At 56.1% G+C, this 21,890-nt stretch overlaps 9 protein-coding genes across 9 annotated transcripts; 5 read left to right on the forward strand and 4 right to left on the reverse strand.

The window, feature by feature from the left end:
* Positions 1-334: 334 nt before the first annotated feature.
* On the reverse strand, positions 335-1,830 carry SCHCODRAFT_02075621 (uncharacterized protein). The gene is made up of 3 exons (XM_003028407.2): positions 1,619-1,830; positions 1,262-1,561; positions 335-1,081 (listed from the first exon to the last, which is right to left on the reverse strand). Exons 1-3 carry the CDS (start codon positions 1,619-1,621, stop codon positions 485-487), a joined length of 900 nt encoding a protein of 299 aa, XP_003028453.1. The 5' UTR covers positions 1,622-1,830; the 3' UTR covers positions 335-484.
* A 549-nt stretch (positions 1,831-2,379) lies between these two features.
* SCHCODRAFT_02639293 (uncharacterized protein) lies at positions 2,380-4,431 on the reverse strand. The gene is made up of 4 exons (XM_050346073.1): positions 4,071-4,431; positions 3,189-4,015; positions 2,943-3,134; positions 2,380-2,887 (listed from the first exon to the last, which is right to left on the reverse strand). Exons 1-4 carry the CDS (start codon positions 4,158-4,160, stop codon positions 2,590-2,592), a joined length of 1,407 nt encoding a protein of 468 aa, XP_050198265.1. The 5' UTR covers positions 4,161-4,431; the 3' UTR covers positions 2,380-2,589.
* A 1,375-nt stretch (positions 4,432-5,806) lies between these two features.
* Positions 5,807-7,529, forward strand: SCHCODRAFT_02639300 (pali-domain-containing protein). The gene is made up of 6 exons (XM_003028101.2): positions 5,807-6,145; positions 6,303-6,313; positions 6,366-6,415; positions 6,548-6,646; positions 6,798-6,995; positions 7,277-7,529. Exons 1-6 carry the CDS (start codon positions 5,975-5,977, stop codon positions 7,429-7,431), a joined length of 684 nt encoding a protein of 227 aa, XP_003028147.1. The 5' UTR covers positions 5,807-5,974; the 3' UTR covers positions 7,432-7,529.
* An 822-nt stretch (positions 7,530-8,351) lies between these two features.
* On the forward strand, positions 8,352-8,755 carry SCHCODRAFT_01104010 (uncharacterized protein; the record flags this gene model as incomplete). Its single annotated transcript, XM_003028102.1, has 2 exons — positions 8,352-8,594; positions 8,654-8,755. The coding sequence occupies 2 exons, from the start codon at positions 8,352-8,354 to the stop codon at positions 8,753-8,755; spliced, it is 345 nt and encodes a 114-aa protein (XP_003028148.1).
* A 1,504-nt stretch (positions 8,756-10,259) lies between these two features.
* On the reverse strand, positions 10,260-14,214 carry SCHCODRAFT_02639307 (uncharacterized protein). The gene is made up of 9 exons (XM_003028409.3): positions 14,076-14,214; positions 13,949-14,020; positions 13,695-13,895; positions 13,486-13,640; positions 13,161-13,433; positions 11,746-13,105; positions 10,793-11,696; positions 10,493-10,742; positions 10,260-10,438 (listed from the first exon to the last, which is right to left on the reverse strand). The coding sequence occupies exons 1-8, from the start codon at positions 14,122-14,124 to the stop codon at positions 10,505-10,507; spliced, it is 3,252 nt and encodes a 1,083-aa protein (XP_003028455.2). The 5' UTR covers positions 14,125-14,214; the 3' UTR covers positions 10,260-10,438; positions 10,493-10,504.
* A 482-nt stretch (positions 14,215-14,696) lies between these two features.
* On the forward strand, positions 14,697-15,097 carry SCHCODRAFT_02515489 (uncharacterized protein; the record flags this gene model as incomplete). The annotated part of the gene is made up of 2 exons (XM_003028103.2): positions 14,697-14,939; positions 14,996-15,097. 2 exons carry the CDS (start codon positions 14,697-14,699, stop codon positions 15,095-15,097), a joined length of 345 nt encoding a protein of 114 aa, XP_003028149.1.
* Positions 15,098-15,364: 267 nt separating this feature from the next.
* SCHCODRAFT_02680850 (alpha/beta-hydrolase) lies at positions 15,365-16,686 on the forward strand. Its single transcript, XM_050346733.1, has 5 exons — positions 15,365-15,693; positions 15,748-15,896; positions 15,956-16,051; positions 16,102-16,234; positions 16,290-16,686. Exons 1-5 carry the CDS (start codon positions 15,666-15,668, stop codon positions 16,631-16,633), a joined length of 750 nt encoding a protein of 249 aa, XP_050198266.1. The 5' UTR covers positions 15,365-15,665; the 3' UTR covers positions 16,634-16,686.
* A 1,884-nt stretch (positions 16,687-18,570) lies between these two features.
* Positions 18,571-20,213, forward strand: SCHCODRAFT_079042 (glycoside hydrolase family 71 protein). The gene is made up of 6 exons (XM_003028105.1): positions 18,571-18,598; positions 18,653-18,739; positions 18,791-19,045; positions 19,098-19,444; positions 19,512-19,855; positions 19,907-20,213. Exons 1-6 carry the CDS (start codon positions 18,585-18,587, stop codon positions 20,102-20,104), a joined length of 1,245 nt encoding a protein of 414 aa, XP_003028151.1. The 5' UTR covers positions 18,571-18,584; the 3' UTR covers positions 20,105-20,213.
* A 244-nt stretch (positions 20,214-20,457) lies between these two features.
* On the reverse strand, positions 20,458-21,447 carry SCHCODRAFT_02671878 (uncharacterized protein; the record flags this gene model as incomplete). The annotated part of the gene is made up of 5 exons (XM_003028410.2): positions 20,458-20,488; positions 20,542-20,592; positions 20,644-20,754; positions 20,806-21,244; positions 21,303-21,447. 5 exons carry the CDS (start codon positions 21,445-21,447, stop codon positions 20,458-20,460), a joined length of 777 nt encoding a protein of 258 aa, XP_003028456.1.
* Between the last annotated feature and the right edge of the window lie 443 nt (positions 21,448-21,890).

Genomic DNA, 21,890 nt, shown 5'->3' on the forward strand with positions numbered 1-21,890 from the left:
GCCACAATCTTTATGCATGGTCCCGACCTCCATCCACACCGACTGGAATTCCAGCGTTCTGATAGCGCGCCCTTGGTCGCCAAGATATCGCGCACAAGTCTCAGGTTCCCCGAACTTTTTACTACAAGAGGTGAATATTTACCCACGCCACGACAAGGAAACAGCTTTGACATGTAAAGGTACATACAACAGTCAGTCTTCGCAACATAGACGATAAATACACAGGGTCAGATACATAGCGAATTGTTAGTACAGGTTCATATAGCAGCGTCAAGATTCTCTTTCAAAGCAATCACCTTCGAGATTATGCTCTTCTTCAATGTCCGAGCGAGCGGGCGATGGCGGGTACGTCCCCTGTTCCATCCCATCTTGCCCGCCCCATGGCCTCCTCTTCCCCAGGATATATGCCCGATAATCGATGGTCACCTCCTCACGTCCCCTTACGCAAACGCCCAGGGACCTCGAGCTCAAGGTCTTGACCCGCTCACGAGAACGACCCGTGTATCAGCGCGTCCCAAGCGCTCTTTCCCTGCAACGTGTCGAGGAACTTGGCTCGAGGCGTCCCAGCACCAGACGAGGGCGAGCCATCCCCTGCATGGGCGGGATGCGCGCCTCCTGATGGCACAGAGTGTGGGCTTGCCGATGCGACTGCCACGGGCGCCGGGGCATGCAGATTGTCCACCGCAGGCAGCGTCGCGAGCTCGCCAGGCGAGGGTGGGTGACTTGGATCGTGGAGGTCATCCGCGTGCGCTGCGTGAGCCCGCTCAGCCGGACCCTCCTCTCCCGCGCCCAGCCTCGACGGCGTATGCGGGTGGTACGGGTGGTGCGGGTCCGAGTGGTACTGGCGAGGTTCGGGCGGATGAGGATGATGATACGATCCCGGCCAGTGAGGATATAGGTGGTGGGTATGTGCGTGTTGTTGAGGGTGAGTAGATCCGTTCATCGCATCCGATGGTGTTTGCGCTCCCGTGTTTGGCCCCGTACTGGGCCCAGTACCAGTGAACGGCAGCGCATGGAAGAACGCCGGACTCGCAGTGCCCGAGGCCGGATGGGACGTCGACGAGGGCGTGAAGGGGCGTTTCTGAGGTGGGCGTTAGTTCACGATTTATGAGGTTGATGGACTTCAGAGGGAAGAGAGTTATGTTCTTCGATGACAATAGGATTCATTGTTCAGACAAGCTGAACAACAGGAGGCTGCCCTCCGGCGTCGGCAACGAAGCAGCCCACTCGACGAACCACGACAGCTGAACAACCCACTCACCGGCGACAGAATACTCCCCAACGCCATCCTCAGCGCCTCGTTATGCTGCGCCGTATACGCATCCCGATGCGGTGCATGTACGGGATCGGACGGGCGGCGGGAATAGGGCGGCTTGGTGGTGTTCAAGGGAGGGTGAGGGTAGGAGTTGTTCGCGCCAGGCCTAAGGTCGTCGCTGCCACTCCTCATGCTGTCGGCGCCGCCCTTGAAGGCGTCCTCTTGGTAAGGTTTTCTGACGACTCGGGACTGCTCCTTCCCATTTGCATCCGTGCCGTGTAAAGGTCGGTTCTGGTTCATCGTGGGCTGTAGGGGGAGGGAGGTCAGCAATTGCGTCGAGTGTGTGGGCGAGGAGGAACGCACCATGGTGGTCTAGCTATGCTCTGCAGTCTTCAAGGGTGCTGGCTATCGTCGTGGGATGGCGCTCAAGTCGGTGGTGACGTTCGAGTAGATGGTGTCGTCCGGGCTTCTTGTACCCAGCCAACGCACGTTCACCACCTGTCCTTCTCGCGGTTTGCTGATGTCGTATTCTACGCCCCTGCGTATCCGCTGTATTCTCCGCGCTTGCGTATCCGCTGTATTCTCCGCCCCTGCGTATCCGCTGTTCTATCCTCGTCCCCGCGTATTCTTGGTCACAGAAGCGCTCGATAACTCGGCCAGGCCCTCGCCCTGATATAGGTCTCGGTGGCGCGACGTAAGAGCCCGGTATCGATCGTGGGGAGGGTCGTTCCCGGGACGCGTAGGGTTCCTATGTGGCGCGCGCGGCTTCGTAAGGAAACAAGAGATCAAGAGAAATCCGAGGGATGAAGAGATATCCGGGGGGATGAAGGGATATCCCAGGAGATGATGTCGGAGGGAAGTTCAGGATATCGCGCCGATCTTTGGAGAGGGACCTTGTGAAGGACACGATCGTCGGTGCGAGAAGTCGCTCGTCGGTGCTGAGAACACGACCGTCGGAGCCAACAACGCGTGAAGGCGGGCGGACTCGGGGCAGGGTCCAATTCAGTCGCAGTCCAATTCAGTGCCCAGCTGGTGTCGGGCCGTCCACTCGAGCCAAGGGAGTCAACAGACGTCAAGGAGGTCTGTTGACCTGCTGGGGGTCTCGTCCAGGCCGACACAGACAAGGCGCGATGATGCAATGTTGGTTTCCCCACAATTTCCCCATGGGGCGCGTGATACACGTGGGATGGACCTACAAAGTTGGATTTCGGAGGTAATTCAAGGATGATGACGATACAAAGGATATGGTACGAGGGTACTGGATACAGAACTGAGAGGGATCCTAGCAGACGATGTCGCAAGTTTGATACCACGAAATCGAGGCTTGCCCTCAATCAATGGAAAACCTCCATCCCACCCCATTCAATCACTCTGAAAAGCCTCTCATCGAGCGTCTCCTCCAAGTTCACCCCAACTACCTCGCGCCACATATCGACCGCTTCCGCCGCCTTCGCCTGTGCGCCCTCCCACTCGCCCAGCTCGACCTCCTTCACGCCTCGGAAGAGCATGAAGACGCGGGTCACAACGTCGGGCTTCGGCGACACGTTCAGTGGCGCAGCGTGCGCGTAAGAGACTTGGTCGAGGAAGCGAAGGGCGACGTGGGTGTGCTTCAGCATATCGGGAAGCCAGTAGCTATGGTTTGAGATCAGTACAGTGTTGTTCAATCTGAACGCAACAAGGCACTCGCGTTATGAACGAAGTGCGCGCTTCGACGTGGAGTCCGAGCACCGCGAGCGCCTTGTCGAGGTACGGCGTGATATCTGCAACGGGGAGAATGACTGAGTTCTCATTGGAGACGCCCGTCATCCCAGGCCGGAACACTTCGCGCGCCTGCCCGATGGCGGGAGACGAAGGCGGGCTGTCTACGACCTTGTTGGTCCTGAAAGCGCATCACGGTTAGCACCCTCGACATCGATATGCGTGCAATACTCACAGCGCTTCCCAAAACAGGTACGACACGTCCAGCCCGGTGTTGATCTCGCGAATCGTGCCATCCGGCCTAGTCTGTACCTTCCACTCCAGCGCCTGGCCTCCGTCTTTGTTCGCGATGGGGACGATGGGGTAGATAGCCGAGAGGGACCAGTCGTGAGTCAGGGACAGCCGGACGATCGCCTCGACGGGACGCGGAGAGAAGAGATAGATGATTGGTTTACCGCCTCGCAGCCTCTGGACCAAGTTGATCGTATCTTCAGATTGAATGCCATGATCCTCTAGGGTTCGGTGTTCTTCCAATTGCTTTGCTCGGAAGATGAGGCGTTGCTGACACGGCGATATACCTGTCTTCTCCTCTAGGAGGCTCATTAAGCTCTCTACCGTGGCGCTGCTCGTCAGAGAAGAGATCGTAATCGTCCTGTCTGTCGCTCCCCTGATGAAGATCTGGAAGTATGGAGGCGACACAGGTTGCGCTTGCGTTCGGTTCTCCATGTTTCGGGTCCTTTGCGCTTGACGAGGAGGAGGAGGAGCACCGAGTCCTCCGAATGCTATACGATTGTTTCTAGCTCTTCTCGCAGTGGAAGACGGCGGGGGAGCACCAAGTCCTCTGTTTAACATTTGGCCGTTCTCACCTCTCCCTGCGGCAGGAGACGGTGGAGTGTAAGCAGGGGGCGATCCGGTTGCAGGCTCGTGTTCAGGAGCACTAGGAGCGCGATCACGCCTCTGACAGTCTTGGATCAGCCAGTCCACGTAGACATCGAGATCGATCCAGGTGTGCGCATTGACAGGGGACATGCTGCGCAGGCGTAGGATGGTCGGCGTGAACTTCTGCAGGTAGGTGAGCGCCGCCTTCGCGGGCACCGCAGAGGCATTAGTGGCGCACCTCGTTGATATACTGCTGCAGCTTCCCCTCGCCATGCTCTGCGATAAGCGCATCGAGGTACTGGCGCTGGTCGGTGCAAAGGGATACCATGTTTGGTGGGAGGAGACGAGCGAATCAAGTTGGTGAGAGACCGGAATGAGGGTTGCAGAAGAATCAGAGACTCGCAATCTGCCGGTCGCCGCCTCGAGGATGCCACGGACCACGGTAGGTTCAACAAGGCCAAACCTTACTACAGTACTAGGATTTCGATGTCGGCGAGTATGTGGGCACATGGCGAAGGCGAAAGTGATGTATTCGATACATCTTGGCCAGAAGCAGCCGGCCCCTTCTGATTGCATGAACTTTCGAACATGCAAAGTCTGGAATAGTGCTGCGTGAAGGTTGGGAATCGGGACCATACAGTATCGGCACAATTTAAAGTTCAAGTTACGGGCTGTCACGAGCGTGTCACGGTTCGAATTTGCGCAGCTCAGCCTCTTAACCAGCCATATCAAGGGGTGGTCGATCCTAAAATCCGACACATCCCCCGGTGCACGCGAGTGATTGACGGCCGTGTTGGCTGAGCAATGCCGAGCACTCGCCGAACCCAGCTGAGCGGCGCCTGCCTGGCTGCTGGCGAGCATCGAAGCGGCGCCTGCCTGGCTGCTGGCGAGCATCGACGCGGCGCACGCTCGCGAGAAGTCCTGACGAGCGCACCACAGATACGCTTGCTCATCATGATTTCTTGTCGATGATTCGACGATAATAGAGTCCGATACCGGTATCGAAGACCACCGATATAGGCGCTGGACAAAGGAATCGATGTGTAGATACTAGGCGGCGAAGTCGCCGACTGATGAGGAACGCGCTCAATTGCGCCTCTATGGCTTGTTCTCGCGCCGCTGTAGCGAACTGCGACTGGAGACTGAGGCACGGTGTCACTTCCAGCAAGCGAAAGATCGTTAGAGACAAAAGCGCTGGTGGAGCGCGCGTGATTTCAGCTTCTGTGGAGCGCCTTCAAGCTCGCGCAACTAGGCGAGTGGGGACCTTTCTCCCTCGAGGTTTATTCCTATCGGCATGTGCGCTTCATAAAAGTCCCTTGCATTACCGAGCGTCCTAGGTAGCAGAACGTCGTCAGAGGCCTTTAAATGTGCTGGGGGATAGCCCCACGTGTTGCTCCACCGAAGCACAGATCACGCACGCTCCAACTGCACTTTCGTCTCTATCAATCTTTCGCTTGCTGTCATGGCCAGTGCCGACTGAAGGCAGCCAACCCGCAGGCGCCGCTCAGCTGGGTTCGGCGAGTGCTCGGCATTGCTCGGCCAACACGGCCGTCAATCACTCGCGTGCACCGGGGGATGTGCCGGATTTTAGGATCGACCACCCCTTGAGCCATATAGCGATAAATGCATCAAACGAGTTAGAAAAGAGCTCCTTCGGAGTCCCAGTATGCGTTCTCTTTTGTTTGGGACTTTGACAGATTGTATGTGCAGATCATGGAAGGCCAGGGTTCCCTCCCCCTTGGCTTCTCCCCATGTGGCTTGGTCTACGAAGGTACCGAATGCAGAACGCTTTCACTATTTACCCATGCCCTCAGTGAGCTTGCGAAGAAGACCGCAACCTGTTTGCCATTGCTTGACTGATTGGCGTTCCCTACACGTGTCAACGGATCAGAAGTGCCACATGGGCAGCCCCGCCATCACACGTCGGTCGTGGCCCCGTCGCGCGATTTCCTTGACACTTGTCCTGGACGCTCATCTTGTCCACTCTGACCCCCTCTGTTACGTCCCGTACGTGTCCTGCACCTCCCTGCACGTCGTTGACCAGACAAGAATCCTCTGCTCGACTCGCTGCTGCCTCCATCCTCCAGCGATCATCCTTACACTTGATTGACGCTCTGCACCCTTTGATCGACGCCTCCCACGATGTCGCGCGCCTTCTGCATCCCGGGCATCTTCTTCATTTTCGCGGCACTCGTGCTCAACTTCTTGGTGTCCATCTCTTTGCCGTACCTCACCGCCCTGGACGTCGCGCGCGCAACGGTAAACACTGGAATCTCGGCGGGGAATGTCGATAGTGGCGTGCGCGAAGTTAGGGTACGTGCATCCCACGACTACGCGTTATGAACGCGTGCTGACTTCCTCTCGCCTCTTGCTCTTACCCTCGCCTACGTACCCCACCGTTCTGCTCGCTGTTCGCTTGCCCACGAATGGTGCCACACATGAATCTCCTCACGCGCACTTCCTCCATTAGTTCGGCGTATGGTACGTCGTCAACGCGTCATCACCCTCAAAGACTCGCCTAACTAGCGCCTAGGTCTTCATGCGCCTACACGGACGATGGCACCAAAACGTGTCGTGATGCCAGTGAGTAGTGTCCTCCGCTTCCAGCCCCTTCGTCGCCGACATAGCGCCGTACTTCCTCCTTTCACTTTACTCCTTTCCGCGTCTTCCGCCATATCAACTCTTGCGTGACCACCTTTGCTAACCCCCACACAGAGCCCGCCTACTCTGTTGGCTTCAGCGACCCTAAGGAGCAGGATGTGAGCGTCACCGTAGGACCGTCCTGGACCCGCGGCCTCGTCTTACACCCCATCGGTACGTCTCTTCGCCCTGTCGCACCATTCCCTCAAACCCCCCATTCATCGCGTTTCCTCATACTCTCTCCCTTCCTCCGCAGACTGTTGACTCCTCGCTTCCTCCCAACTCTTCCTCTCCTCACATACTCTTGACTAACCCCCCTCCCCAGCCACCGGCGTCACCTTCATCGCCCTCCTCTTCTCCTTCTCTACGCACATCGCCGTCTCCCTCATCGCCTCCCTCCTCTCCTTCCTCTCCGCGGTGCTCACCCTCATCGCCTTCGCCATTGACATCGCGCTCTTCGTGTACGTCAAGCACCAGATCAAGAAGCTGCCCAATGTTGAGGGGACGGGAAAGCCGGGGCCGGGTGAGTGTTTTTTTTGGGTTATTTGTTCGGCCGAGTGGGGGAGTTGTGCTTTGTTTGGTCGCGTTGAGGAGTGCTTGTCTGGGTTGTTTGAGCTCGGAGTGGCTGTTTGCTTGTTCGAGTTGGGGAGCTGGGCTTTGTTTGCGAGATGGATTTCATCCTTCGTGCCACCTTGCGGCGTATTAATCGTCTGGTGGAGCCATTTGTGGCGTCGGCAAGCCTTTCCCCCATTCTTCCTCGTCTCGCTACACAACCAACAAACCCCGACTTACGCGACCTCCCAGGCTTCTGGATGACCCTCGTCGCCTTCGTCATCCTCCTCCTCGCCGGCTGCACGGTGTGCTTCGGTCGGCGGAGGCAGCGGATGTCGAGCGCGACAGCGTACCCGATGACGGAGGCGCGCGCGCCGTTCTGGAAGCGCGCGTTCAGGCGGAACTAGAGGGCGCGTCATCTATTCGCTTTGGCGGCCAAGTGAGGATTGCACTGAGGCGCAACTAGACATTGGCTCTGCACTCATGGCTTGGTGGCAGCTGCTCAGGCGCGTACGCGGACGACTTTGTTCGATCGCCGTGCGGCTTGGGCTTCATGACAGACGACTGACGACGATGGAAAATTGGCGAGGTCACTCGCGTCTGCGACGACTTTTGATACCTTGACACGACTTCTATATCCCACTTCATCTACGCATATACCTCCTCTCCCCTTTGCTCCGCGACTCTGATCCTTCCTGCTTCATCAGAACTCTGCTACATTTCGACCGACCTCTGCTACGCCCCGTCCTGCACCGCTTCCCTTCCCAAACACCCATTCGCCATGATGCCTTACGATACCTTGTCTACGCCTTGGCCTTCGGGTCTGACTTTGTAATTTCGTGCTGTGCGCCGCCATTCATAATGCCTGCCTCAACAAACATTACCTCAGTGCTAGTCGACCGTTCAATTGAAGTTGTGTGGTGTTGTTTTGCTCAAGTATTAATGCTGCCCATATCTCATTCTTCCCTTCGCGACTGTTTGTTCACCGCGTAGAACGCGCCAAGTGATATCCTGCATTTACTGTTCACTGGCTGGTTCATTATACCCGACGACGACACAGCGCCTCTGTCTCCATCATGCTGTCCTTGAGATGTAGACGGACGTCCTCATTAAGGTGGAGCGACGTATGCAGGCAAACTGGCCCGCCCACTCCCAACGTTGCTCTCGAATAGGTTTGCTAGTGCTGGACAAGTTGTATGCTCCTACACCTACAAGTCTCGAGGGCATATATAACGAGGATGGCACACCTTCCACCGCTGCAGAAAACCTGATTCTCACTCGCCCAACAACCCGTCCGCACCATCCCGTTTCCTCATACCCAAGAAGAATGCCCTCCCATCCCTTCTTCACCGCCGTCGACCAAGACACCCGCGCGCGCAGAGTCTACGAATTCGGCGTCAACACGCGCGCCTGGCTCATCGAGTACCGCGCGCGCCACCCGCACGCCCCCGTTGACGAGGCGCGCATGCAAAAGCGGCACGACCGCGCCGCGCGGGAGGAGCTGGAGGAAAGGGCCAGGATCCGCCCGGCGCCTGGGGGTGTCGATCCGGTGGTGACGTTGACTTCCGTGGTGAGTAAAATTGGAGGCTTGGTTGAAAGACTAGCAACGATGCTCACAAGAGAGGGTAGGCCAACTCGGAGCACGAGCTTCAATACCTCATGCGAAGGTTCACGGAGTGGGTGGTCGCGGAGACTGCTAAGGACAAGCGCGGCGGTTACTACCAAAAGTAGGAGTAGGACGAGGGAACATGGGCGGTATTCATCCGAGCACCTCTCGTCCACCTTAGATTCTAAGCCTCGTGCATATGAGATTCTGCTTCTTGCATTGAGATCGCCCTCACTGAGGACTGTAACGAGGAGCGCAAACACTGCGCACGTGCTATGTTCGACTTTTCGGGCTTTGCCGATACGTCACGTTACCTGGCGGCTTGGCTGATCGTATGAATCATGATGGCAAACCTCTTCCTCCTCCCATACAGACCGTCTACACGGCTATACTGACGAAGGCCGTTATGCTACGCAGAAGTTACGTTAGCATTCTGTCCCCAGAATAGTATGTCGAGCTAGATATAACTGATGATCTTCGGCCGATACAGTAGAGGACCCGCGGTTGGGCCACCGGTGCAACAAACACGATCCGTATACTACTCGCACATCGATAACCAGCGGCTCCTGCAGATATCTTGAGTATCGAGAGAAGGGTATCCTTCCAGACGATCTAAGCAGCTTGTTCCCTCAACTCTGGAACCCTGCAACAGCAACAACGATCAGCTTGTGCAAGGACTGCGTTCGAGGTATAGTCAGTGACATTCCATTATACCCGCGCCGTGAGAACACTCACCGGAAAGCGCCAGGCGTCCGATAAGAGGGTACTCCCGAGGGGAACAATAAGAAGACCAATTGGGTCGATGCGTACATCGCCGCTGCAGGACTGCCCGGAGGACATGGTCATTCTCCACCCGCCACCGTCACCTCGAGAAGACTCAACAATCCGCCATCACATCAATTCCAGCTAATCCGCTTTGCGAGCCGGACCATTCCACAGACTCCAGCGACGCGCAAAGCGACTTTCTCCGGCGTCATCCTTACGATAGACTCGCTAAGTTCGACACCTTCGTCAAAGGCTGTTGCGGCAAAACGCTTACCTACTCCGTTCGCCCCACGCGCTCAATTCAACATCTCAAGCAACAAATGTCGCGTCACAATTCCGGCATCGCCGTGGACGGCATGCTTTCACTTTTCGCGCGGGGCAAGCTCGAGATTAATTGGCTGCTCCATGGGCTGGACGTCGCGTAACTGGTCCTACAGGCGTAATGACCACAGTCTTTGCATCATCTAGTACATCCCTTTTCTTCGTATATACACTCTTATAACGTCCTCTCGTCGTATGGCGCAGAAGGCTGACCCCACGCTTCAGTACAGACGCCACAATTAATATCCCGCTCCCAGATACTCATGTCGGCGAGCGGAGGGAGATTTTTCATCCCCGACTATATCGGCGTCTTCAATCGAGAATTGATGATCTTTTCAATTGTGGAGGACCTTCGCCGAATCGACAACGCTCAGGGACTGCACGTCGAGGCGTGCGCATTCTTCATAACGTGCGTACCGACATCCCTCCTCTTGCGGCACAAGTCTGACCTCTTATCTAGCTGCTGACCCTCTGATACGTTCAAATATACCCGCTTCGCTTGACAGTTCCTCATAAGGTCGCCTGCGCGTCGCTCCGCTGAAAATGTCCACGAAGCTCGTTGCGACGCATATCTTGGTCCTCGCTACGCTTTCAAGAATAAAACTTTACATGCAATGTAGCGCCTTTCACCATTTGTCAATAATCCAAAAATCTATACCCTACTTTTCAAGTCCCATCTGTATACGCTCATCATTCGGTCCTGTCGTCGATTGCATAGTTCTCTTTGAGGCCTCGTCAATTGATCAAGCTCAAAAGTAAGTTCTTGTGGCACGCACCGTCTTATGGCGCTAAACCAGCTCATATGATGACACCGGTGAGGCACGACTCGGACGAGTCACGTAGGACGGAGGCTGACAACGTGCGACCATGGCGGTATACCAGGATTTCAACGTATGGCTCAGGCTGCGATCGTCGCGGCGCTTCGTCGTCCGTACGGGACCGGCCAGACGACTGTCGAAGTCGGCATAAGGAATCATATACGGTCCGTAGACGAGCTTGTCGCCACATGTTAGGGGTTTGGCACCGCTGGAGGGTGATCTGAGCATACAATTTCACAAAGAGGATCTCGCACTCACGACTGCTGCAAGTGTAGGACAGTTGTGGGGTAGTAAAGCGCGTGCCGCTCACAGTCATCTGGCCCCCATTGGTTGACCTTGAGCACTCTCGCAAGACTAGCAAGTCTCGCACACTCCCGCCTTGATGTTGAGGACCATAAATCACCCTTGCCCGCAGCCTCACGGTGGAGCTTGTCTAGCGAGGCCATGTATATGTGATGAATAGTACTGGTATCGGAGGGCGTCATGAGATGAAGTTGTCGAAGTGGCCCCTCGCGCTCGCGTGACTGTGTCGTCGTCGCAGAGGCAGCGCGCAGGATTTCTGCCAGCATTCCGACTCTCTCGACATCGAGGAAGACCTGCACAGCTGTCGGTTCGGAAGCCTTGACATGGGCAATCGCATCGATGAAGCGATGAACGACGTCGGATTGGATCTTCATCGACAAGCTCGGATAGAAACCCTTCACTTCCTGCAGGAACTGGAAAAAGGACTGCTGCATAGACGCTACAGCGATGCGAAGGGGTTCAGTCATCCCAGCGGAGTGGAGAACCGTAGCAAGTTTCAAGAGGAGCGCGATGCCACAGAAGGCCGATTCCACCGGATCCGGTTGTTTGCGTCGTTCCGTGTCTACCATGCACTTGTACACGAAGTCTCTGTTCCACTCAGGATAGGATTGAGCACTGTGCATCAGGTAAAGATCCGAGATGACGCAGAATGCCTTAACTGGACCCTTGAGCGATCTAAACACCTCTTCACTGTTGAGTGATTGCAAGTTCTCAGTGTAGGTGCGGTGGAGCCGTTGGACAGTGGCATGGAACTGTGGAGTCAAGGTCAGGAATTCGGCCCAAAGCGCGTCCCTTAGCCATTCAGGGACAGGCTTTTTTGCCCAGCGAAGGCACCTGATTAGAGTAGTCAACGCTTCAGCTGCGAGGGTTGAGTCAGATCGTGCTTCATGAGACAGAAAAGGACGTACACCAGCTCTCTGTGCGCAAGATAGAGGCAATGTGTTGCGTCAAGAGTTCCTTCACATCGGTATCATAGCCGCATGTAAAGAGCAGGCTCGCAGGTTCTTCAAATGGCTTGTAGGAAGGAGAGGGGCACGGGGGTCGCCGAGAAACCTGCTTGGGGCCATACCGCGCACGAACGAGCCATAAAACATCATTCACCCATTGCTCTACTAGCGGCACTTCGTCGGTTGATGGCATGAGTGTGGTGTTGTGACGGGCGAAGAAGAAGCCTATAGAAGGGGGAGCTTCCATAACAAAGGCGCGCGGGGAGGTCTCATAGAGGCGCGACCAATGCAACAAGAGGTACCAAGTTGCAGGTGACAGCTTCGTATCAGGGTTCATGACAAAGCGGTGCATCTCGCTAATCGGCAAGGGGAGGGAGAACCTGGGTCTCCATGGGTGAAAGGTGACGAAACAGAGCACGCGCTGAGCGAGAAGTTGCTGACTGCCTAAACTGCCAGTGGCGAGAATAGCGGCCAAGGCATCTGTGGCATCGGCCCACTGGTCATAAGACATCGGAGGATTCGCATCATACCCCAGCTTTTTGGAGGACGGCAGCCGCGGATTCCACGGACCCCAGGTGATGCAAGAGAGTGCCCGAAGAGCCCGGTCGAACGCCAGACAGCTACGGTTGTCTTCAAGCTTGCCCTGCGTGAGAGCTTCTTGTAAATTCATGATCAAGATTGTGCGCAGGTTCCCCATCGACGAGACATCCTGCTCAGAGTCGGCCACTCGATGGTCCCAGCCAGAAAACGCTTCGGCAATAACGTGATGCGCGGAAGGATTTGTGGCATTGTCGTATAGCCACGAGACGCAATGAAATATTAGACCGCGAGTCTGCTGGTCTAATCGTCCCCAGCGTAGCCGAACAATGGCGACCTCTTCCTGCGCAGACCCCGAAGGACGAGGCGCGACAGGCTCTGGACAGGTGTCCGAGGCGTATTTCATTGGCAGTAATCCAAACTTCGAGAACCGTGCAGTGAGCCATGCAACGAACGCCCTCCAGCTGCGTTGCGACAACTCGCGTGCCGCTAGAGAGATAGGTGTTCGGTAGGCGCATTCCCGATAGACTGAGCCAAGAATATGAGTCGCGATGTAGAAGATGTACGTTGTGCCAGTGAGGGCCGTGACAACGCATGTGATGACAGGCGACATTCCGGAAAGAAAGACGATGAGTCCCGCTAAGAATAAAGCGAGAGAGACGTGCAAAAGCATCGGCACGAGGCCAATAATGAAGGGGATCCTCCATCGTATAAGCGCCTTGTAACGCATATGGCGTATCAACGCGCGGTCTCGTGGAGGTCCGGGAGGTGTCTTGGCATATTCCTAGATCAATAGTCGGGATCAATGGGGCGTGTTATTGACAAATGTGAAGACGCACCTGCAGCCACTGCTTGACGAGCACCGCAATCAAAACCGTAGAAAGCGAGAGGCCGAGCGTAGTAAACCATAGCGCGTTGACCCACACATCGCCCGCTGAGGGCGCAAGCGTGTCCAGAGTGACGTTCGCGGAGGGCACGTCCTCAGGAGAGCGCGCACGCTGCAAGGCGACGAGCTCGAGCAGAATGGCCGAGGTTATGCGCCCGTAGTCGGGCTGCAGCGACTGGGAGGTCTGGACGACGAAGGTGGTCACGACGGCGGAGAATAAGGCGGCCTATTGAACGACGTCAGTGAGTATCCGCGCTTGGGTAGTGCGATGGACTGACAAAGACGAGGTGCACGTCGAGGGTGTCTCTAAAGCCCTTGATCATATCATCATCGAACTGGCCGCTCTCATCGAGGTAGACCCGCCAGACACGCGCGTTCTCTCCGATCTCGGCAGCGTAAGGGTCTTCGGGGTACATATCGCGATAGTCGCCGACTAGGGAGGTTGAGAGGTTGAGCATAGCGCGGATGATCGAGTCAAAGCACTTACTTCCGCCCTTTCCAGTCGGTACCCCGGTATACTTGGGTATTCCGAAGAACCGCGGCGTTTCGTCTCGATTGGCATTGCCGCCGGGTTGGTTATGCGCTTGCGATGGGAAGCCCGAAGGCCGTGTCCCGCCATCCTGGGCCGCATGATTGGGCTCTGCGACGTTCGCACTCGAGGGCGCTCCTTGAATCGCCGCAGAGGTGGCTGCGGAGGCGGGATCAGAGCTCATCGCTGGTGGCGTTGTAGATTGTCCTTACCGTGAACCAGGTTTTCAGCTTTGTTGTTATGTTCAACGGAGGGGCGATTGTGATCGCCTGCATCCCCGGAAGCTATATGGATTCTAGTCAAAGCAGATCGCGCTTTAGTTATCGAACGACCGCATACCCTTGGGGTCTTGACCGCCCGTATGCGGAGTCTCCTCTAACATCGCCATCGATGTATCGTCCTGGTCGTATACTGCAAAGTGAGCTATGGTCCGCGTGGTAAGAGGTCAACAGCAGAACCGAAGCTGCACAGCCAGCGCACACATCAGCAAGACGGGCAAAGGCCCGGGTCCCGGAAGCAATGAGAGCTTCTCAAAGGCATGTCCAACCGACACGTGCGACCCAGCGTGTTGTAGCGTATGGTATCAGATAGGTTTTGTTAGCAGTGAAGTTGAGCTGTCGATAGCAGTGAATTGTGTGCCATTCTCGCTGCCGTGATGACGGTCGTGAACAACCCGAAGGCGGGCATTATTCTGACAGTGACAGGGGATTTGTCTCACGCTTCGAAGGCGACCGGATGCTCCTCTTTAGGCGTATGTACAGGCCATTTTGTGACATTAATGTTATTAGAGAATGAAGAAATGTTGAATACCGCTTCGACGAGGCGTCTTCGACAAACACTGGTTACGACCTTGATTTTGTTCACGGTCTGCTTCATATAAATGGATGGTGTCCGTCGTCCGAAAGCTCGTAGCCCGCCCTCAGCTGTACCTTTATCCGCCCACGTCAACTCCACACAGAAATGACCTCTCACCCATTTTCTGCTGCAGTGGATCCAGATACCCGCGCACGAAGAGTGCACGAGTTCGTTGTCAACGTGACGCGATGGGTGACCGAGTATCGAGAGGACCATCCCAACGCGCCAGTGGACGAAACCTATAGGCTCAAGCAATTCCGTCGCGCCGCGAGTGCTGAAGACGAAGAAGCGCGTATTTTGCGTCCGACGCCTGGGGACGTCGATCCCGATAGCACGATCGCTGCAGTGGTAAGTCGAGCAAAAGGATCGAAAGCATATTGCCCGATATTAACAAGATCTTGTAGGCAAACTCAAAGGAAGAGCTGAGATACCTCAGAAAGCAATTTGCGGAGTGGGTGGCATCCCAGACCACAAGCGACAACGGCGGCCATTACTATCAGAATTAGGAGTAGAGGGCGAAGGGCAAAGGGCAGGGCCTATGGACGATAGTTCTGGAAGAGCGCATCTCTTACGCTGTCATGTTTTGTGTTATTGATGCGTGCTCTCTCACTTTATCGTGCAGCCACCTTCGTTAAAGCGCGCGACGCATAGTACAAACATCGAACACGTGTCAAGTTCGACTTTTCGGGCTTTGCCGACACATCACGTTACCTGCCGACTTGCCGATCGTGATGGCAACAATACTCTTTCCTCCTCCTCCCAAAAGCCACTTCCTCGTCTGTGCAGACAACGCTCATGCTATGCAGAGCGTCGAGACCGTGATGCCCATGCAAGTCCATGCGAAGATAACCCACCGAGCTGGATATGGCTCGCAATCTCTGGCCGGTAGAGGACCCGCGGTTGCGCTACCGGCGGCATCAAAGACGAGGAATATCCAATTCGCCCATCTACTCAGTGCCCGCCCCCCTGCAGAACGCGAATATAAAGAGCGGCACTGCTGCCAGACGATGCCAACAGCCTCTCGCCTCGTTTCTCTGACGTTCGGACAACCCGTACAACCACAACACAACTGCGATGAGCTTCTGCAAGGATTGCGTTCGTGGTGAGTCACGTTCTAGTATACCCGCGTCGAGCCGTCCTCACCGAAAGGCGCCAGGCGTTCGATGGGAGGGTACCCCTGAGGGGAAGATTGAGAAGATTAATGGCGTCGACGCATATGTCGCTACGCCCGCGCAGGACTACCCGAAAGACAAGGTCCTTCTGCTCCTCACCGACATCTTCGGCGTCCCGCTCGTCAACACTCAGGTATGCGTTACAGACTTCCTTTACTCGTGAATATCGACCTGACCAAATTATTTCTCCAGCTCCTCGCCGATGATTATGCCGCTAATGGCTTCCGGACCGTTATTCCCGACTACTTGAATGGCGATCCAGCACCCGCGAATGCGATGGCGCCCAACGTGAATAACACCGAAACATGAGTGTCTTCCCACTTTCTGACTATGTACAGAGCGGCTGGAATGTACAAAACTGGATACCGAATCACGGCCCCGAGCAGACGCGCCCGCCCCTTGACAAGGTCATCGCCGGCCTGAAGGAGCAGGGCGTCACTACCTTCGGTGCCGTCGGCTACTGCCTTGGTGGTACGTTCGTACCACCACTTCAGCCCACCCTCTTCTGACCTTACCACCTCTGCAGGCCGCTACGTCTTCGACCTCGCCTTCGACGGCGTCATCAAGGCCGCCGCCGTCGCGCACCCCTCGCTTCTCAAAGTCCCCGAAGACATTGAGAAGTACGCCCAGACGAACGTGCCGTTGCTCGTCGAGAGCTGCGAGACGGATATGATGTTCCCGCCGGACCTCCAGGCGAAGACGGACGCGATTCTGGGCGATGGGAAGTTCGCGCCCGGCTACAGGCGTGACTATTGGCCTGGGTGTACGCACGGCTTCGCGAACCGCGGCGACGGGAGCATCCCGGCCGTAAAGGCGGGGAAGGAGGGCGCGTTCAAGGCTGTGGTGGAGTGGATGGCGACCCATCTGTAGATTTGAAAAGCAGTGAAGGATCTTATTTACGATGATACGAACGAATTTCCTGTTAGTTTCCGAGTGAATCCGACGTCGAACTCGGTAAGTATTATGAGCTTTACGGACCGAGTCCAATGTAGCACTGGGGGTGGCGTATCCTGCCCAATGCTTTGGTGCGTTGCCTGCTTGTTCCTTTGGCGCTCGCGCTGACCGTCGGCTGTTATATTCAGCTCGCTACGCATGCAACCTCTCCACCTCGGCAACTCGAACTGCAATACTTGTGTGTGTGGCCGCAGTTCTATTGGCTCAGAAGCGCTTGTTGATGAGGTCGTCTGACTTCGAAGCCGTCTCCTACACTCGCCCCTTATATGCGAACCAACCCTCGCCCAATTATGAGGTAGTCCCGATATTCCGCAAGGCTGTCAGGAAAACTGACATCGAGTCTGCGTCAGACGCATACAATGAACGGTTGTTCCTCAATATGATACGCCGAAGAACATTGCGCACGGTCATGCCCTTCGCGAGGCGAAACTCGAACCCTCGGCGGCCTTGTCGGACAACGTTCTCCGAGCGTCGGGAACGTCTTATCCATCTGTTGGCCTTGCTTCGTAAGTGCCTTGCAGCGATTCGAGTACAATGTCGTTGACGATTTCCAGCTATGAAGGGAGGATGGCACATACTAAACCGGCCTCTGCGACCATATGAGGATCGGCAACATTCAGACTCGGCATCAAATCCCACGTTGAAAATATTCCCCGGTTCTCCCAGGCTGATCCTCACCTCCGTGCGCACGTTGCTTGACTCCGAAAGTCACGGTCATGCCCTGCAGGGAGGTGAGGATCGAGGTGGTACATGGGTTTATCGATATGTGTATGTGCTATCGCCGAAGAAGACGCAGCTGGGAGCACCGGGATGGTCTAATCACTGAGTAGAGAAAGGCAAGTCTTGGAAGGGTTCAATGCACTTCAAAGGCGGGATGTAAGATCCATTCTTTCTGAGTAAACTTCTCGCGCTATGGACTGACCTTGAGAAGTTCCCAGATCGCCAGGGGATATGTATCAGCGAAGCTCAATATTCACGGCCTCCGCGATCCGAGACTGAGCTTCAACCTCGTCAGACAAAAGGATCTCGCTTGGCGATCGTCGCCGCCCTATCGCACACCAAGTATCGCCTCGCAAGAATGATGTGGGCCGTACCCATCCGGGTCCCGGCCATCTCATCTCGCCACGATTCGTCGCCAGGTCCGCCAGAGGTCCGCTCTTTCCGACCGCGTTTCGCTCAAACTCTCCGGTCCTGGGCGACGGTCATATAAAATGGTCCTCTCTTCAATCGCTCCTGCTCTTCACCGTCGCTTCCTCTCGTGAAGCGACTTGTTTATCCCGCCTCTGCCCCCAGTCACTCTTCATACCGCAAAATGCGGCCTACACTCCTTTTCACCGCGCTCGTTTCGACTGCCATCCTCTCCTCCCCCGCCGCGGCCCACCGCCGTCGCACGGTCCACCGTGTCCGCCATGACACCGACCTTAGCCACCGCGCGCTCATCGAGGCTGACGTCGAGGCGTGCATCCGCATCGGCGGTTCAGCCGAGAGCTGCCACTCTGGCTCCGAAGACGGTAGCTCTCAATCGAGTATATCCGGCTCTGCTTTAGGACCGTCCTCTGGCGCTACCTCTGCTACTGGTGGTGTCTCTACGCCTGTTGTGACTGCCACCAGCATCGTAGGCGCTCCAGGCTCAAGCGGCAGCGGTGGTGCGGTGGCCTCAACTGCGCCAGCCACCACCGTCGCCGGCTCCGCTCCTGGCGCGTCCATCACTGGAAGCGCCCCTGGATCATCTGGAACCGGAGCTGCTACTGGAACTGCGTCTGGCCCGGGCGCTGTATCCGGTACGGCCACTGCTACCTCTGGAGCGCCTTCAGCGACTTCATCCGTTATCGCGTACGATGGCGAGAAGTATGCGATCGTTCACCATATGCTAGGCAACACGTGCGTCTTCCATCTAGTTGTGACTTTTGTACTTGATGCTCACGAGTGTCATAGGTATACTTACCGCCTTGCGGACTGGATCACCGACCTCGTTCTCATTCAGGAGGCTGGCTTTGACGCGGTCGCGCTGAACACTGGCCCGTAAATATTGCTCACCAACTATTTCGACGGAGCCGACTGACGCCTTCTTAGCGACTGCTGGCAAAAGGCGTCCGCGGACCTTGCATACCAAGCCGCAGCGATCCTGAACACCCCGCTCAAGCTATATTGGTCGTTCGACATGAACACCTTCCCTCAGGCCGGCGACGAGGACGCCGTGAAGATTGCCGCGTATATCAACGAGTACGCGACCAATCCGTACACCTTCAAGGTCAATGGCGTGCCGTTCGTCTCAACCTTTTCCGGCGATCAGTACTCTTCCTCCTTTGGGAAGTCTGTGTGCGGCGGGTGAGTTCACGGATCATCAATGCGCTTCTCAAGCGACTGACACGCTCACCAGCTGGGACTACGTTCGCTCACTCGTACCCACCGACATGTACTTCGTCCCCGCCTTCTTCTTCGCCAACAACCAGACCATCGCCGGCGTGAAGGACTGCGTCCAGGGCCTCTTCCAATGGAACTCCGCGTGGTCGATGGACGACGGCGAGGTCTCAAAGTCCACTGACCACAACTGGGCGACGCAGCTCGGCGCAAACAAGACGTATATGGCCGGCATCTCTCCGACCTTCTTCTCGCACTATCCAGAGGAGGGACTCAACAAGAACTGGGTTTACCGCGCAAATAACAACTACGCGAAGCGCTGGCAACAAGCGACGGAGATCAATGCGCCGATGGTGCAGGTCATTTGTGAGTACACGGCATGCTCTTCGGGGATTCACATCGTTGAGGACTGGCGTTTGACCATCATCCTCAGCTTGGAACGACTTCGGCGAGTCGCACTACATCGGTCCGCGCCCCTCATCCGTCCAGCTCCAGCCGACGAACACTACATGGGTTAATGCGAACAACCACCTCCCCTGGGCGCGCATCACCAAACCGTACATCGAAACCTACAAGACCGGCAAGCCCGCCGCCCTCGGCTCTGACCTCATTGTCTGGGAGTACCGCACGCATCCGGCGAACGCGACAGCGAGGGCCGATCCTATGGGCCTTCCTGAGCGTGCCGAACTGCTCAAGGACGAGATCTACATCACTGCATACTTGTCTGCGCCTGCTGAAGTGCGCGTGCAGGTTGGGACGTTGGAGGGCAAGTTCCAGGTGAGATGCAAGTCGCTTCCATATCCTTAGCGATGCTAACCTCCTCGTCAGGCTGAGGCCGGCCTGAACCACTTCACCCAGCCGTTCGAGCCCGGCTTCGTCACTGTCGGCATGTGGCGCGATGGCGAGAACGTCGGCGGTACGCTCACGGGCGAGCGGGAGATCGTTGCCGAGCCGACGCTGTATGACTTCAACCCCGTCGTCGAGCAATTCTTCCACGATCCGGCTTGGGAGGCGTGCAAGGCGTAGAGGACTCCAGTTGCACTTGCGCATACACGACAGAGTGAAAGTGTGGAACGCTGTACAAGTGCATAGTCCGAGCATACTGAACCATAATGGATATCTGCGCTTTCAAGTTAAACTCGATGGAAGGGAGCTCGAGCAGCCAGTGCGCGAAATCGTGTTCGGGGAGAGCAAATGCATTTCAAAGTGCGAAGATAGCTAGAAAACATGCATAAATATTGCTTGCAGGTCATGAGAGGCATTGCGATGACAACGACGCTGGAGCGCTAGAGGATGGTAAATATGTGAACATGCAGGAGTAGCTAGTAGATGATGCAGTGAGGACGGGTTCTTTACAAGCCGAGGTCTTGGAGAAGCCTTTACGAATGGGTGTAGTCACCGACGCCAGCCCTGAATAAGGCAAGTCAGACGAAGCCCTTAAAAGAAGGGATAGGTGGACTTACATGACGGCAGTTTCCCCCTGGTAGGTCGCGCGGTAGGTTCCGAACTTGGCACTTTGAGGACGTCAGTAACATGCATCTGATGTAGGACGACGCGATACTCACGCAGTCTTGCTGGACCCAAGCGCGCCCTTCGCGCTGTACGTCAGTAACGTCTGCTTAGTCGCAGCGTCAGTGACCGTGTATATGATCGAGCCTTGCTGGCCGTATGTGATACTATGGCGGTCGTCAGTTATCAGCTAAATGTGTGTAACACGGCATACATACCTCATAGAATGCAGCGTCGTCCGATCGACAAATTGCGAGAGCGGAATGCTCGGGCAGCTGCTGCCACTGCTCCCACCGCCGCCAAGACCCAGCAGGCCTCCACCGGAGGAAGGCTGCGACTGGCAAAGCGTCTGACTCTCAATGCCCACCTGACCATTCCTTGCATCAAGAGTGACCACCGGCATCCCCGTCGTATCGTCGAACACCTGCATCAAGTGGAAGAACGTCGAGCCCGTGCCCGTGCTCCCGTACAAGTACATCTTCCACCCATACGTGTGCTTCTCCCCCGCCACCGCCCACGGTACGCGGAACTCGTTGCGCTGACGCGGGGAGTCGAGGTGGTTGGTGTCGAGGTTAGCTTTCGGGTTGGCGGAAAGTTGAAATGAGTAGCAGGTGCCAATGGCGACCTTAGGGTCAGCGCAGGGGTATTTGATGACTCCTGGAAGAGGGAGAGGTTAGAAAGTCGAGGAGTGGAAGGATGAGGGTTAGGTGCATACCTGAGGAGTCGTAGGAGAGCTGACCACCATAGACGGTACCGTACTTCAGTGAGCTGCCGTCGTTCAGCGTCTGCTGAGCCGGCGCGGCGCGGCAGGCGGAGATGAAGAGGAGGGCCAGAGCCGACGAGTATAGTGAGGTCTTCATGGTGTCTTGGATGGAGTTGTGTCGTATCGGCGAGTTATGTCTTGTCGGCGAGTAGTGCTATGTTGAGGTAGCGTTGGTTTTAAGATGTCGACCCCCATCTCGGGAAGCCCTTATATACTGAAGAGAACCATTGCCCAGGACTCATATGTGAGTAAGTCCATACACAGCCGGCTAATCGACGGGTAGCGGATAGAGGAGAAGTGCAAGTCTCCCTCAGGCGAGGGGCAGTGCATGTCTCATTGTACGCCGTCATAGAAGTTAAAGAGATATGATGGAGATGTCAGCGACTATGCTTCTGAGGGTCCTCTTGCCTGCTATGATATTCTCTCCCTGGGATATAGATGCATTAGTGGTGTTTGGGTCGAACAGAGGTGATGGCCATTTGCCAGTTGTGCGCAAGGATTGTGAGCGTCATCGTAGTCAGGATGCATACACAGCAGTAA

This window comes from Schizophyllum commune (assembly GCF_000143185.2).
Source record: "Schizophyllum commune H4-8 unplaced genomic scaffold SCHCOscaffold_11, whole genome shotgun sequence".
NCBI lineage: Eukaryota > Fungi > Basidiomycota > Agaricomycetes > Agaricales > Schizophyllaceae > Schizophyllum > Schizophyllum commune.